This window comes from Aplidium turbinatum, chromosome 2, assembly GCF_918807975.1.
Source record: "Aplidium turbinatum chromosome 2, kaAplTurb1.1, whole genome shotgun sequence".
Classification (NCBI taxonomy): domain Eukaryota; kingdom Metazoa; phylum Chordata; class Ascidiacea; order Aplousobranchia; family Polyclinidae; genus Aplidium; species Aplidium turbinatum.
This window is the reverse complement of record NC_137473.1, coordinates 43,574,700-43,591,320: the sequence shown is the minus strand read 5'-3', so window position 1 is coordinate 43,591,320 and position 16,621 is coordinate 43,574,700. Positions and strand designations below refer to the sequence as shown.

Sequence of the window (16,621 nt, the reverse complement as noted above, 5' to 3'; positions counted from 1 at the left end):
TATATACTTTAGGTAGGGTTTAAACTTGTCAAGTGTTTAAAAAAATTACAAACTTTGAAACCGAATTTCGAGGCCCCTGGACTTTGAGGCCCTAGGCTTCAGCCTGCCTAGCCTATTGGTAAATCCGGCCCTGACTATCATGCTTCTTTTCCTAAATATAGTACCAGTGATTGAACGTCTTTCACTTTCTGAAGAATTATAGAACAAGGGACTGTGTGGAGGGGGTCAGTGGAGTACTCAACCATAGTGTACGGTGGCTTTAAAAGTCGAAAACTTTACTCCAACATGGCATTCATGATTGTGTGTAGCCTGTTAAGTTGGCCGTATCTGAGGATTTTAAACTGGGTGATTTTCCAATCCTTAGCTTTAATCTTGTAACTTTTTCAAAAAATTTTTTGCAATCGTTTGTGTCACTTCCTTTTATGGTGGTCAACTGAAAGCGCTCACAGATCATGTCGTTCCTGCCGGTGTAAAGCTGGACATGATGGCGCATTCTCCCTGTAATGACAAACTCTTTTGTCACATGGCAGATAACAATAACCACCTGTGGGCAGATGGTGAGTTATGAAATCCAATTTGCAATGCAATACCTAAGAATGCAGATATTGCACCATTGTATTCTTGTGGTTTGGGGACGACACCCATCGGTAAATTCTGTGCATTAGCATCCAGGTGGTTCGAAATGTAATCGTGAAGGCAGCTCATTTACACCCTTTCCAGCTTCTGTCTCAGACCATGTCAGTAGCGTTGATAGGAGGGGTCCAGGTGGTACTTTTGGACTTAGGCCATGCTGGATAATGCTTCTCAAGAAAAGGCACACATTCTGAGGACATTGAAATCACATTCAAGATGTCGCCTTTTGTATGTACACCACAGTCAGTGTAGGGTAGTATGGTAAATTTTTAGCTTGATGTCTTCACTTTCTGAAACCTGTTTGCTTCTTTGGTCTTTTGGTGTAATTTCTTGGGCTGTAAACTGAGCTATACGCTTGATTTGTTCAACTGACCGAGTGCACCAAGGGCCTAATTGTTGAAGTTGGGCCCTTCTTGAAATCAATGGAAACCTTGAGGGGGTATTTTTCATATTTGGACTTGAAAAATTCGGCCGATTTTCAGACATGATTTAGAAGACACTGAAAGGAATAAGAAAAACAAAAAGTGGAACGGGGCCCTTTTTTAATTAACGTATTCAATTATTCAAAATGTGTGTACTGTAAAAAGTCAACTGACACTTTTCTCTAGTCGTCCATTTTAATTTGTATGACAGCTCTGCCCATGACCACATCTATAACGCCGATATAACTTAGTTCAGTAAGTAAAAAATAATATATAATAACCTGAATTCTTTGTAGTAAAGATAGAAATGAGCTTAACTATTTTCTACAGAAATGCTCCCATAGAGGGAACATGAACGTTGGTGATAAAAACAAAGTACGGTAGTTGTGACTAATCCAGGATTGCCAGATAGCCTACTCAAGCTATAGTAAGGCCAAATCCATTATAAAATAAGGCCAAAAAAAGGCCAAATTTTTTATTTATTTCTAAGGCTAAATAAACGCTAACAACTTAATTGAAATAATTTTTTGAAAATGCCATTTTGCGATCAAATATGACAGATAATAATTTAGCACTGTCAGAGCATAATGACCGGTTCGTTTGCATAATTTGATTAATGAAAAATTACTGTAGTAGCAGATAAACTAGAAACCACTATTACTTCAATTCATGAACAGTGCTATTCGGAACATCTAGCTAAGCAATAAGCATGAGTTTGTCTTATTGAGTATATGTACCAATAACCAGGGATGTCTACAACTACAGGATTGGAAACTATTTCCAGGGCTATACATGACTACAGAAGAATTATTAACATAAATCACTGTTTGTATCAACTAAAGAATGTAGAAAATTCAATTTCGCAATAACAATATAAAATATAGCCTTCACTCACATCAAAACTTATTTCATTTGATGTTTAAAACCACGAATCTAAAAAATCAAAAATAAACGAATGCAAAGATTTCCTGTCGTTCTGTAGCATTTTGCGTATTGCAAACCGGATCAGAAGTAAACGTGGAGTGTTCAAAAATCAGTGAAATGTGTTGTCGTAGGCTTTTATAATAAACTTATTCACAGACCAACCCAGTACGAAATCAATACGTTTAAGATGTCATAAGAACTAAAACTAATACTCGGTTTTGAAATTATTTAGCAGCAAACAAAATACGACAAAATTGCACAAATGGAATGCAAACACATCACATTAACAAACAAGGCAAGTGTATACTTTACGGTTTACGGCAGGTGCAACTTAATAGAACCGCCCTGTCCACCGCTAACAATTTTTATTTTGTTTTATTCTCTACTCTCTACCAATGTCTCTACTCACTAATTAAAATTAAAACGAATGTAGGTCAGGCTCTAAGTGATGATAAGTGATACTTTTATATTACAATTGAAATTGAATTTCCTTAAAATAATACTTTCTAAACCGGTCAAAACTTGCAGCCATAAAAAGGGCCAAATAAGGCCAGATTTTCAAAAAAAGGCCATCTGGCAACCCTGGACAAATCTACGTTCTGTTCTTATAAGAAAACTTAGGCCAACTTTAAATAGCATTGTGACGCAATTTCTTGCTTTTGTTCACTCACCAAACCTCCCATATGACGTAGCCTATTGGCCCAATCTTATATGACAGTTCTGCCACCGCTCCAAGGGCATCACATGATGCATTTTGGATAACATTGTAAGGTCGAAACAAGCACTGCAGGCCTGTATCGAAACCCATGTCTCTTAGTGTAAAAAGGACTCTAATCAAAACAATTTTTTTTTTTTAATTAAACAAAGAAATTAAAAAAGATTAAGTTTCAAACTCTGGGCAGTTGCTGTTACGTGACGCGTTAATTCCAAATACGTAATAGGTCCATGATATCTGATTTGTGTGCTCAAATGGATCACTGTTAACGTGTCCGTTTTGACCCGCCTTCCCCTAAGCCAGGGCTACTCAACTGGCGGACCGCGGTCCGAATCCGGACCTTCTGGGTGTTGAAGGTGGACCTCGGGCTTCTGGAAGAATAACCTCATTGCCCCATTTTAGGGCCTCTTTAAACAGATTTCTATTAGGGAAAAGTAATTTTTTTGTGATTATCCAAGGAGCTGGGGGCTTCGCCCCCAGACCCCCCCAACCCTTTTCCGTTTTCTCTGATGTGCGATCTACACAGCTACATTACAAAGAAACACAATACATTTTTTTCTTTTTATTTCTTTGTTTGTGTCAGACAAAAATCCAAGTCGTGTTACATGCTACCTGAAAAGTGCTTCGGTGCTCGTAGGCTACTGGTTGTTTAATTTTCGTGGTTGCATATGAAATATTCACCGAACCGCAAAAATATTCAACTTGTCAAAATAGACCTTTGCTAACATTAGTTGAGTAGCTCTGCTCCTAAGCCGTCAAACGGGAACCTTGACAACGAAAACTTCGGGCACCGGGAGATTGCAGCAGTTTCCAGCGTTACATTGTTTTCAATTTATGAGAATTTCGGTAACTACCAAGCCAACGATCAACTGAATTGTTTAGTTGAACGCATATCCACAAATAAAAATGTGACGTCAGTGTTCATTCATAAATTGTGAATATTTGTGGGGATGTTTCAAACATCACATTAAAAAATGATACAAATATACATTACATTACCAAATTTAGTGTCAACTTGACCATACGACAACGTGAAAATGTCTTTTTTTTTCACCAGTGCCATGGAGCAGGGTGAAAAATATGCGACTCCTCGATAAATATCTGGCCGGCCTCAGAGTTTGGCAGTTTTTTTTAAAGTTTTTGTCCTTTTTCATTGTTTTAAAATTTAATTTACATTGAGATGAACTTGAAACGCCGACTTTCACAAAAGCTGAGAATAACAAACACTTCTAGTTTTGGTTAAGTTGTAGAGCGCAATATAGACACTAAGAAGCAATATCGTGAAAAAACATAGTAAACAAAAATTTTATTGTACATCGTTTTGTATGAAATCAGAGTCGGCTTTACGATTCCGGCTCCGCACATGTTACAACTCACAATCCTTTCGACTCCACAGCCCTGTTTTTCAAGTGACCGAGAAGTTCGTGAAACGTGTCTTTGTTTGCTTCGCTTTGCCTCGCATCAACGTAGTGTGGCAATTACTTGGTGTGACGAATGCTCTTGCCCAAAGGTCAACTAACAACAAGCTACGTCCTTCATCACCTGTTTGTAGGCGAAAACTTGCCGGTATGCGGCGAATATGGGATTGTCTCGCTCACTAAGTGCTGGCGCCAGCGCGACGACTCTGCGGCCTTCTGCCGACTTCAAAGTCGCCAAATTAACCACCAAGCTCGAACTTGAATGTGCTTCATTGTACAAGTAAGGATCTTGGACGCCTCTTGCTCGATGACCACCTGCGATGCTTCGGAATTTTCGATTGACCAATTGCTATCTGTTAAAGCTGATTCATTCTTATGTAATTATGGTGATTAGTTAGTTAATGTTGTAGCAGTGAATGAAATCCTTGAACATTTGTAATTCAATTTTCGTTAACAAAAAACGATTTCTCAGTGTTAAGATCCGTGTGATCCAAAGAAAGGACAACTGATGAAAAAGGGTGGGGTGGGGTGGCAATGGTTGTTCAAATCGATTACATGGTCGAAACTAACTGCACAAAGAAGCTTATTTCAAAATAATACCAAGACAAAAGTTTTGTTTCAAAACGAAATATTTTTGAAAATAGCCTAAATAATTTGGAAATCTTTGAAATATCTTAAAGTTAGTTGCGAGCTCACAATTAAGAAGTGATGTTTTTTTACGACACTAAAACAAAACGTTTTGCTTGAAACAAAATAATTTATTTTAAAAAAGAGTTTTTGTGAAGTGGCAATTCCTTGCAACCACCGCATATTTTAGAGCAACGCTATAACATTTTCCGTATCGAGCTTTCCGGGCTTTGAACTTGCATCGCTGGATCAAAGTCACGGACAGTAATAACTCTGCAATTACTTATCCAATGAACGGCAATTTAACAACTTGTCATTTTATTTGGGTCACCTGATTTTGGAACAAGCATTTTGAGTAGAAATATTTGTTTCTCAAAGATCTTCGCACCCCGGTCGCCCGCCAGGATATTTACCGGTGGCAGCCACAACCGAACCTTGAACAATTTAGTAAATAAACACGAGGTTAAGATTTGACCGCAGCAGGCGCCAAAAAGCTCAAAAGATAAAACCGCTTAATCAGATTGAGGTGGAAAAATAGCAAGAATTTAAACCAAAAGTTGCCGGTGTTACAATGCTTTAACGTCTGGTGACGTTGAAACTATTTAAAAGGTCAACTTTGTTATCTAGAAAGCCTTCCAGTCGTAAAACAAACAAGCTCCTTTCAAACCAAGTACAAATTTCACAGTTTTTCGTTTTTTTGTACATCATTTTATTATCCGGTGTTGTTGAATGAACGTTTACATTCATTGATATGTTTTGCTTTATGCTCGGTCGATTAAGATAGCTGCTAGGCCGGCTGTCTGGCGCCTCCTTCCACCTGTTATGTGGTTGACATTGTTGCCTGTGATCAACAATGCCGTTTCAATTGAGATAAACAAAGAAACAAGGAAGAGAAAAGCTGTCGCTTGTGTGGGAATCGGGGTCATGAACCTAAAACGCTCACCCACACCGCAGGAGAAAAGGAGTGATTTTGTCATTTTCGCATCATTGAACTGATCAGATCTATTTGTCAATGATAACGATATCAAAGTTTTTTGTTTAATCGTGATTTTGAACAATCTGCTGTGAATTGTGCAGTATGCAGTGAGCAACAAAGGAAAAGACGTAACAAACAAAAACATTTCCGTTTTTTCAATCCGATAAGCACATTTCAACGCAAAATTTCGTCTTGAACTTATCTCCAATTATTATTATTATTTGATAAAAAAAAATTCGTTCCGCTTCTAGCGCTTCCGGATTCTAGCGCACGCCAAACTGCATCAATTAACCCTAAAAAAGACAACGTTCAAACCTTCTAAAAGTTGGATGCATTGACGGCACGTACCGGCTACGCACCAGCTACCGGCCACGCAGGCTGTGTGCACAAGCTACGTTGACAGACGTTGAAAAGATCGAAATACTGCAAATTTTCTTAAATTTTCTGTGATCAACACTTAAGAGCTTTACTAGTTTACGAAGTTTTGATGCGCGTTACATTGGTAGATCATAGCGAAATTAAACTGCAATTGATTCTTAGAAAAACCAAGACAAACAATTTTTGTATTGAAACAAGTTTGCAAATTTTATACTGGAAAGTCCTCTTCCTTTCCAAGATAGGCAACATCTCGGATTTTTACCATATTGAAGTTTCAATCTTAATTACCTACCAACAGGCCGAAAATTGTTGGAGAACATTCGGCATGTGCAAGATCCATATTAAGCTGGTGTTGAATAGATAAGTAGAAGCAATTGAAAGAATAAGCTTGAGCTGCTAAGTCGAAATAATCGCCAAGCTTGTAGGCGGCCTTCACACCAATACAACAAAGATGTAGCCTATGGTTGAATTACAATACATTCTCCAATAGGGAGTGTCCAGTTGTCTGACGTTACGTGCTGTATTTGTAAGAGTCCATGACCTGGCTATGCTTCCTCGCATAGGAAACTTGATAGGACTGTCAGGTCTTCTCTTCAGCCTCGGCATAGCGACTACTACCTATCTTTTCAACCCTATTAAAAACAGTGAAGGTTGCTGACCGTGGTGAACTCTCGCTTTGAAGCAAAAATGCATCTTCTCAAATACCGCTTGGGAATTAAGACTTTTGTTTCGTGGAGACGGTTTGTCTGCATTGGTGTGAACTTTGCCTGTTCAACCTCGTTGTCGTTGTGTTAACTTTTCTGGTCTGTGTATAACTTTAGCGAAAACTCAAGGCACGTTGATAGAAAACCTTATGAAACCAAAGCGGAACAGAACGAAAAAGAAGAGCGATATCAATATTTTTAAACTTTAAAGTAGCCTACTACGCCATGTGACGAAGCAGGATAACGTAATTTTGTTAATGGACTGCCAAATTGGATTATGAACACGTGCACTGATCTTAAATATTAGTATAGCAATGTCACTATATATGGAAAGGATTGGCTTAAAAAGAAACACTGATTCTCCAGAATAAGTTATATGAAGAATCTTTAAACAGTTACAAGCAAAAATTGGCCAAGAATTAATTGAGGCATTCCACAACCGCAAGCGTAACGCCGACACTAGCATTATGCTCTAACAGTATCAAATTATGGTCAATAGACCTACGTTGAAACGCTGTAATTAACCCAAGGCAGATTACCTGATCTTAATCTAATTACGTACCGGTATCTGTGTGTCAACATCAGAACAACTCAGTTTTCAAACTGCAGATCGATAAAAGATTTCTAGCAAACTAAATTCTTCATTCGTGACTCTAAAAACCAGTGATTCTCAACCGCGGACCTCAACCATTCTTCTTGCGGCCCTCATTGATACAACAAAAAATAATATTTGTCCTGGAAGAACTGCCCAAAGGTTGCTACATAGCTTATGTGCTTGCAAAGAAATGCCTTATAATAACGTTGTCCTTTCGTGTTAGGAAAGAATCAAAGTCTTCATGGAATCGTTAACGCAAGGCGTGAAGAGGATCATGTTACCCTTGTGATGTGGCACCACTGCATGTTACATCGAGAAAGCATCGTTGTTAAGTCACTGAAGATGTTTTATGTGATAGAAATCGTAAGATAATCAGTAAATTGGATTCTTACAAATGCTCTTAACCATCACAAATTTAAGCAATTCCTGGCGTTATTGATGCTGGCTGTGGAGACATGCTCATGTTCACTGTCGTTCGGTGGTCAACCTATGCTATGCGCCAGTGCAACAAGTCAAAGAATAATTCGAAAGTTCACTAAACTTATTACTGTTATTAGCGATATGACTGATAAATTTGAAAGTCGCATTAACGGTATCAGTTATTTCTTGCCCTTGATGAAAATATTTGTAACCCCTAAGCCCATAGCAATATACGCAGCCACCGTCTTTCAACGATTTTCAGCTGGAGCTGCTAGATTTGTAGTCGATATGCTGACACAAGCATTAAAATGTAATCATCTACTTTACTTTTGGAGTCGAATCGCGGAAGGGAAGTATTTTTACTTGATAGCAAACGCGCTGAAAAATATTTCAGCTCAACATAAAGCATATAAGTAGGCTACATAACTAACATGTGTGAAGCACTTTTCAGCAAAATGATTGGAATTAAATCCAAATATCACAACCGATCGACCAACCATCATTTTATTTAGCTTTTGAGTAGGCTTACTGCATCTTTTAATATTACTCCTCGTTTGGGAAACTTATTAATAGTTAAAGCCAACATCAAGTTTCACATTAAATTACATTTCATTTGTTGCGGCCAGAAACAAAATTTAGGTTTCAAACTTGACCCCCATGCTGAAAAGGTTGAGAACCACTGCTCAAAACCCATCGCAAATGTCTTGAATGCTTTCATGAATTGGTCCACAAATGTATGCATTTTTGTCACCACCGGAAACTTTTGCTTATAATTTTAAGAAACGAAACTTTTCGACGGAATCGTCTTCTCAGCGCCAGCTCATTTGTTAAGCGAGCTTTGATTGTTTTTGTTTATATCGCGCGTGTCAGGATTGGCGCCGCATTAACAAATCAGCTGACGATCTTGACCATTTACAATTTGCCGCTGCTTAGCCGTCACGCCACAACTATGCCTTGATCATGGGCCTGGTTGAAACTATTTGTTGAGTTAGCGTTCATAAAACAAAAACTGAACCAGCTTTATCCCAGTCCTCAAATGATGATCGATGCCCGATTGTCCTCAGATAACAAACGACATTTGTTGTTGAAACAAAGTACTGTGCTAAATCATAATATATTTTAATCAACGATTTTCTGACACCTTATTGAGACAACATAGTTTCACGTTTGAAAGAAAACTAAGAAATTACCGCCGACACCTCTGAATGCTGGAATGATTTTCATGTTTTAGCTGATTATATCGAGAAGACTTGTTGAGAATATTTTAATTTCATTGGGTCATAAACTCTTTATTTTTTAAAAGAAATTTACCGACCAGTCTTTTTGAAACCTGTGTATTTATCGTTCTGTCTAAACTATCTTGCATTCTAGGATAAGTTCTTTTTTCAATAAATGCAGTAGCGCTGACAGGGAGAGTCCATGGGATACTTTTCGACCCGAGAACCTTTCCAGAGGGGCCAGGAACAAAGAAAACGCAATGCTTATTCTCTACAATCCTATTGTTTTCTTTAGAAACATGTTATTTGGAGGACTCGCGCCTCTCGTTGGTACCGGGCCCTAAGTATCCTCGCTACAGCCCTACATAAATGTAACTGTATCCGAGATATCAACTTTTGATTAAAACTTCCTTCAACAAAACGACTTCTCAGACAATTGAATATCACTTTTCGATTGTCTGCCATAGTTCAGCCTGTATTTTTTCAAACTGTTGTAGCTCCGTTAGCTCGCGTCGCTGCAGGTACCCGCAGATTATAAATACGTTAACCTAACTGTCTGTTGCCATTTACGTGGGCTTGGAAGTGATTGCATGAGCTGGAACAACCCGCCTAGCAAAAGTTGTCCTTTCATCTTGTTGAAAAGGAAAAATCACATGCATTCAAACATACTTCAAAAAATCTTTTTACTATGCGGCAGCAGATTCATCTGGTATTGCAAATATGAAAATAAAAGTTTAAAAATACTATAAAAAATAGCAGCTTGATGTCGCACGTGACTACAAATCGAATTCGTGATTGTTACACAACAGAAAAGAACACCAAGTGATTCTCAAGAACAATAGGGCTGATGAAGACATAAAATCTGATAGGGCAGAATCCAGTTGGTGCAGCGCGATAAAATAAACTTTTCTTATCGTCGAAGTGACTCAAACATGAAAGTTATACTCAGAAAACTATGAAAGTACTGCTTTTAAAACGAATTGTTATTCTACGCATATGTCAGCATTCTCTTCATCAGGAGGATCGTCTTCATGAGGCGAAAGAGACCGGTTTGCTTCCTCTAATTCATTTGGCATTGTTCTTCCTATGACGTCATTTCGAAAAACACTTTTTTCTTCGACAACTTCTACATCAATTACGTCATCATTGTTGTCATCAACGACGTCATTTTCAAAAACGTCATTCGAATTATCTATGTCGACGTCAACGCTAGAAGAAGGAGTTGGAGAAAGGCCAGCACCAAAACTATTGCGGGATGAAGACAGTTTTATCTGCCCTGGACTTTTCTCCTTGCGATCTTTGCAAGATGCATTGTGATGCGGAGGTGGATCACAAACGCTCTCCTCTTTGCTTTTGTGGTGTTCATAGTTTGCCATCTCCCATTCAATTTGAGCTTTGTTGCTTTTTCTTCTGCTGCGAGCTCGGCTTTCCGACTAAAACACAAACAAAACACGATAAGATCAAAATGAACCTTTAAAGTTAATTAATCGACAGATGCACACGGAAAAGATGGTCGCTGTTTTATGATTGTGATTTTAAATATAAATAATTTTTTGTTAGCCTTGTTATTTCCTTGTGTAACAATGACAAAACATGGATATCAGCAAAAAAATTTGTGGGTTAATCGGTAAAAATAACACAATTTATTTTCATCTCTGATGTTTGCCAATCGTAACACTAATCGGCCAGGCTCCCTATATGTAATGTAAGAAATGCGCTATAAGGGTATAGCCAATGACAGTGTTGTTGGTAGTATATACCTGCAGAACGCGAGTACATTGGTCTACTCCTTGTGGTAATGTGGTTGTTTCATCGTGTCCCGCAAGCACCGAGAGAGTCCGGATGTATTCGCAGGCAATTCTGAAAACAAAAGCAAAGTTACAAACAACGCCACCACTGCTTATTTGTTAATTCGTCAAACTAAAAAAGCCCCTTTTCTACTCAGCTTTAATGAAACATGGCCTATATCTGACACAAGTCATCAGTTAACGTCACTTTTCCAAAAACCTAACTTTCTTAAGGTTTACCGATAAAGTAGGCCTATCTAGCACCCCCGTGTCTTTTTCAGGACATAAACATCAAAATGAGTTGAAATGATGATACACAGCTTTTGGTGTCTCAAAGCTGTGCAGCGAACCACTTTTGGCATCGGAGGTAAAACTTTTAAAAATCTCAAATTTTATGTGACTAACACCCACCTTAAAATTGCCAGTTTTGAGAGTTTTTGGTTGCAAGAATAGCTTGGTATTTGCGCACGTAATTCGTCGAATGCCGAACTGATTGTGTGCACGCGGGTCCGCTCACGAGCGTTAGCGACCAAACGCCGTTCTCGGGTTAAATTTTTGTATCCAGGCGACTTTGTCATGTTCGAAATCCCGTCGACGTCAGCTGAATTGTTTAATCCATCGCCATCGATCTCCTGAGAAACAAAATGATACATATTTTAAAAGGAACCTCCTCAAAGGACAAATAAAGGAGAAAAAGTGATAACGTATACAGTATAAGTGTTCAAAGTCATTATGACTGCAACAGTAAAGCATATATTTTTATGTTTAGGCCTACAAACAAAACAAAAAAAAATGAGAAATTGAAATAACCAAAAATATTTTAGAATCAGATTTCTGAGAGATAAGAAATTAATTACAAAAGTTACTGTAGTAAACAGTTTTCAAACAAAGCTAAACGTTCAAGGCATTTACGTTAGATTCAATGGTAGATACGTCCATCTGACTAGCTGTTACTCATTGATTAACTGCAGAAATGTAATCGGCTGTCATATTGCAGGCCGGAGCCAATCCGACCTACAAGTCTGTAATTCCCACCCAGTTAGCAAACCAGTCGTTTTTACATTGATTCAACGTTTGCAGATAATAAATCAATGTAAACTAATACATATTAAAACGTCAAGATCACTCACTGTCGTTTCGTAGTCTTGGATTTTTGGATATTTTGTTTGGTGAACCATTTCCGGCAGTAATTTTTGATTGTGTTTGCCTGTAAAAATAAATAAAAGAGATTTATAAACTCAATCGTGTCGAGGCGTCTTTGGTAAATTACGTCAAACGTCACATCTTGTGCAGTTTGAATGCAACGGTTGTTTTAAAATGATGCACTTTATAACGGAATTTTTCTCGTGAAAGCAAAACAATCCCGCAAACGAAGCGGATATTCCAATCTACCACAACTGGAGTAACGAGTGTAATGCACAATTACACATCACCTGCATGTGGACATGTGACAAAGTAGCACGATTAAAATTACAGCAACAAAACAAATAAATGGGATACATTCTAGTTGAAGGCCGATATTAGTTTCAGTGCTCTCATTGACGTGAAGATTGTAACCAAATTACAAGGTGGAGTTGCGATTAGTTCAATGCTCACAGTTTTACCTTTTGATTTTGTTTTTTCTTGAATTCTTTTTTCCTGTCGTTTCCTCGAACCAGTCGGTAGCCTGCTGGAGGGATGAGAGTTCAAGAGAACATGTTCCTTCACTTCCCGACCTTGAAGACTTGGAGAGACATTTTGTCCAGTTTTCTCCGCTCGAACTTTGAAAGCTGATTTCGCTTCGTTGGTGCCAATCCTTGTTGCTGCGTGACGATGACCAACCGAGAGCATCTCACTCGCTTCTGGTCTTGGTGAGCGGTTAGACTTATGCCGAGAACGCGAAGAAAATGAGTCGGTATTAGCAATTTCTTTTGTGGTTTCATCAGACGATGTCTTATCCGAATGATGACGTTTTCTGGAATCGTTACGTATACGATTGGTTTTATGACATGTATCTCCGTGTTTCTTCTTTGTTGCAGTAGGAAGCAAAGTGTTCGCCATGGAAGGTAATATAGAAGATGCGAAGAGAGGGGTGTTAAGAAACGTACCAGGTTTCTTATACAGAGATGCGGCTTGCATTTGCTGGATTGCTCGCAGCTGTTCCAGAGATACTCCAGGAGCCAAGCCAAGATGAGAAAGAGCGGGGTTTGGCAGCATGGATATCATACTTGCAGCATTTGCCTGGTTCAACATTTCATAGAACAATAAATGATTCGTCAAATACGGGTTGGCTCCGAATAGCAACGGGTTGGAAGAGTTATCTAAAAGGTTTGTTTGAGGAAGAGAAGACATAGGAAAGTGATAACCGGCTGATGGAAAGCCAAGTGCAGCAAGTGCGGCAGGAGAATGCAAAAGAGGGTTAACGTGGGGCAAGTTGGGGGAATTCATCTTGCAAAAATTTTGCAGAGGATTGTGAGGTAGCTTAAGCATTGAATCTGTGGATTCTGAAGATGAATATCGCGCCCTCTTCGTGTTGTCGCTCACGGAATGCTCGTCAGAACGGTGCATACTTGAAGAATGAGTGCGCGTATGAACAGAATGATCTTTGTCGCTTCGTTCCTTTTCACTTAGTTTTCGTTTTCGCGCAGAATGTTGCTGATGGTCTTTTGTTCTCGAAATATCTATAGAATCATCACGGTTGTGCTCCGAGGACGATTCTTCCGAAAGAAGAGATGAATGTTGAGTAGGGGAAATGGAATTGCGAGGAGCATTTTTACACGAATGGCATCTTTTGTGTGTGCAACAAAAATTTGACTTGATATCTTTTTGACTGAAGGCATGATGCGATCCGTGTGCGTCGCTCGATTGCGAGGTGCAAAAAGACCGATGGCCTTCTCTGCTGCCATCACTGCTGACATTGCCCGAAGTGTCTCCACTTCCATCGCTAAGTTTATCTTTGGTCAGTTTTGAAATAGCGCAATTTACGTCACTATTCTGGGTGTTTGAGACCAAAGGCTTGAACTGATGATGATTCTTTTTTATTTCATCTGCGGAACCAAAGGAAACATACATTTTCCGCAAAATGTCGCTGGAATCCACATTGTAACCATTGTCAGTAACCTTTGAGGATTTATGAGGTTTAAAGGCTGATGGACTTTGATCATAATTTTTGCTCAGCGCTATTGAAGAATATGTGCCTGGAGTCATTTCGCTTTGACTCAAGAGAATTCTCTGTTTACGAGGGTGACCGTGTTTTGAAGTGGAGAGGGACTTGTTTCTCTTTGGAAAGGAAGCTTCATTGTTACGATCACGCGACTCTTCATTCTGAAAATTGGAACTAGGAGTTTCTCCAAAATTGTCTCTTTCATGGCTCCGTTCCGACCACCCATTGTGTCTTCTGCGAAAGTTTTCAACTGATTTCAAATCGACATCTTCTTCTGATATATCTCGATGACCAGGTTCGCGACGAAGCATTGGTAGGTGATCGGTGTTGTCAGATGACGTGTTCGGTTGAGAATACTAAAAAAAACGTTTCATTGGAAATTTAGTTTAAAGTAACAATTTTTTTCCAACAAACTGAATGGAAAACTGTAAAATTGTATACAGTAGTTGGGTGATTAAAAGACGATAAAATTTCATTGTGAAGTTGGAAGCTATTTGCATTTGAAGTTTATCATTGCATTTGAGCAACGTAGCAAGCGATAAAACAATATTTGTGCTTTTTTATTTTATTTTTATAGTATGCCAAACACACGTTAGCCTTCATTTTGAAGATGATCTTCAATTACTCACTTGGAATCTTTTACTGAAATCATCGAACTGTTGACTCTCAGGGGAGCTTGCCTCAGAAACCTGATCTTGCTCATTCCTGTAAAGTATTTTAACACTTAATTAACAGTGATCTACTGAAATCTTTCGTAATTTGGAAATAATAGATAACTTTTTCAGTGAACAAGCAAACGTAGTTCCGACCTAAACAATAAAACAAAGGACATTCTAAAACCTGCTTAAAAACAGCACTTTTTACAACTGAACTTTACACATTTTAACTGCCTATAACAAAATTACTAATAAATTAATTAATTATAACTACCCAGTACCCACCTTAAGTATTCTTGCTTGTATACATCATGAGTGATGTGGGGGAATGACGTAGCTACACAGGCAGGCATGATGTCACAAGCAAGTTTACTGTTTTCAAATCTGTCTAGGTTTACCTGTTAAGGAAAATGCAATCAAAAATGAATAAAACATCGTTCAGCTGCAAAGCTAGTGATGGTTTGAATTGGCAAAACTTTTGTCATACATTTTTCAACGTCATGTATCTTGTTTAATCAGTATTAAACCATACTTTAATAAATAAGATGTATTTATTATATCAATATTTTAGCACTATTCATTATTTCACATTTTTGTGTTATTCTAACTGCGACAAGATTGAGAAGGAAAACATATCTAGTCGGCAATATTTTTAAGGAAGTAACAATATTTACGCGTCTTTCGTCATAGTATGCGACCAAAAGAACTTCAATATGTGGCAGTGGCAGTATTGCCAGACAAAAAAAATATCTCAGACTTGGAGAAATTTTTAAATCTGTAAAAATTTTCAGGTTTGGTTTAATCTTTGTCCAGGACGTTTGCTAAATCATAAGTTTTTCTCTTCAACGGATTCTAAATTTCCCAAGTTAGGATAGAATTCCTTATCTGGCAACACGCATGGGGAAAGGCGCGGTAAATATAGTCACTTCCCGTTTCTATACAGTCCATTCTTTTGGAGTACACATACCTTTGGAGGAGCCGAGGTCATATCAAGAAGAAAACGTCAAGAGAAACCTAGATGTCGGATCAATGCTTGAACATTCTCAGACTACAAGTAACAACTAAGTAAAAATCATAAATTAGCTAAAAGAACAAGCAGGAATTAGTTAATTTCGCTTTACATTACGAATAAAAACACCTGTAAAAACGTATAAATTTCAGTTACCTACCACATGGCCACGCCTACCACTGGAACGCAACGCTATCAAAGTACAGTACACATCATTGGCACTTTTCAATAAAAAATACCATGTGGCCTGCTAAACATCTTTAATGATCCTTTTCAGTGAATGTTTATATTTTCGAATACTACGGTACGCGAACTATTTTAAACCTTGTAAAGACGCCCTGCATTTATTTTCAATGTTCTTTATGCAACAACAACTGATCCTTTACTGCAGAGAAGAGACTGAGTTACATAGTACCGCACTTCAAATTGAAAAGTGTAAGCGTGCCCAACGCAACAAACGCGATTTCCCGCAAGACTGCTCTATTCTCGTCGGTGTCAAAAAGTTCCCACGGTGAGAAATAGCATAGAACAGCGAATGGTCCGGAGAAAAAGCAATAATAAATTGTAATCTACATCTTAGTTTAACGGTATCTGAGTCTCATAAAATAAATTTCTGGTAATCAATGAATAGTTGCCCAGATTGGACTCTCAAAACTGTTTAAAAGTAAAAACTGACAAAAAACGTTACCGGTATAGTTACAAAAGCTAAACAAAAAAAATCTGTTTTCTTCTCGTTGCAACAAAATATAACTGTAAGTGGAAACACATAACTTTACTATCCTCTTGCTACAGAAAAAAAATCACTATTTACATTTTCTCATTCTTACCGTTGAGTCGCCTATGCATAATACATTGCACTTCGATCACCTGGTCAGGTGGGCTGTCAGATACGACAATGCCAGCTGCTGCGCTAAGTGTTATTGGTATAGGATACTCATCATACATTTACATTGCGCCATGTTTGCTCGACAGACGTTGAGAATGTGAGACTAGGACGA

General features: G+C 38.3%; 1 protein-coding gene across 1 annotated transcript; it reads right to left on the bottom strand.

The window, feature by feature from the left end:
* Positions 1 to 9,724: 9,724 nt before the first annotated feature.
* Positions 9,725 to 15,699, bottom strand: LOC145764920 (uncharacterized). The gene is made up of 8 exons (XM_082576619.1): positions 15,582 to 15,699; positions 14,900 to 15,012; positions 14,588 to 14,663; positions 12,421 to 14,314; positions 11,947 to 12,023; positions 11,228 to 11,448; positions 10,790 to 10,889; positions 9,725 to 10,462 (listed from the first exon to the last, which is right to left on the bottom strand). Exons 1-8 carry the CDS (start codon positions 15,600 to 15,602, stop codon positions 10,013 to 10,015), a joined length of 2,952 nt encoding a protein of 983 aa, XP_082432745.1. The 5' UTR covers positions 15,603 to 15,699; the 3' UTR covers positions 9,725 to 10,012.
* Positions 15,700 to 16,621: the final 922 nt, after the last annotated feature.

Bases quoted from the DNA above. Each gene is read 5' to 3' on its own strand.
- LOC145764920 (XM_082576619.1), bottom strand. From the start codon at position 15,602: ATGACCTCGGCTCCTCCAAAG. The intron at 15,013-15,581 runs GTATGTGTACTC...TTTCCTTAACAG, and splicing joins TGACCTCGGCTCCTCCAAAG to GTAAACCTAGACAGATTTGA. The intron at 12,024-12,420 runs GTAAAACTGTGA...TTATTTTTACAG, and splicing joins AGAAAAAACAAAATCAAAAG to GCAAACACAATCAAAAATTA.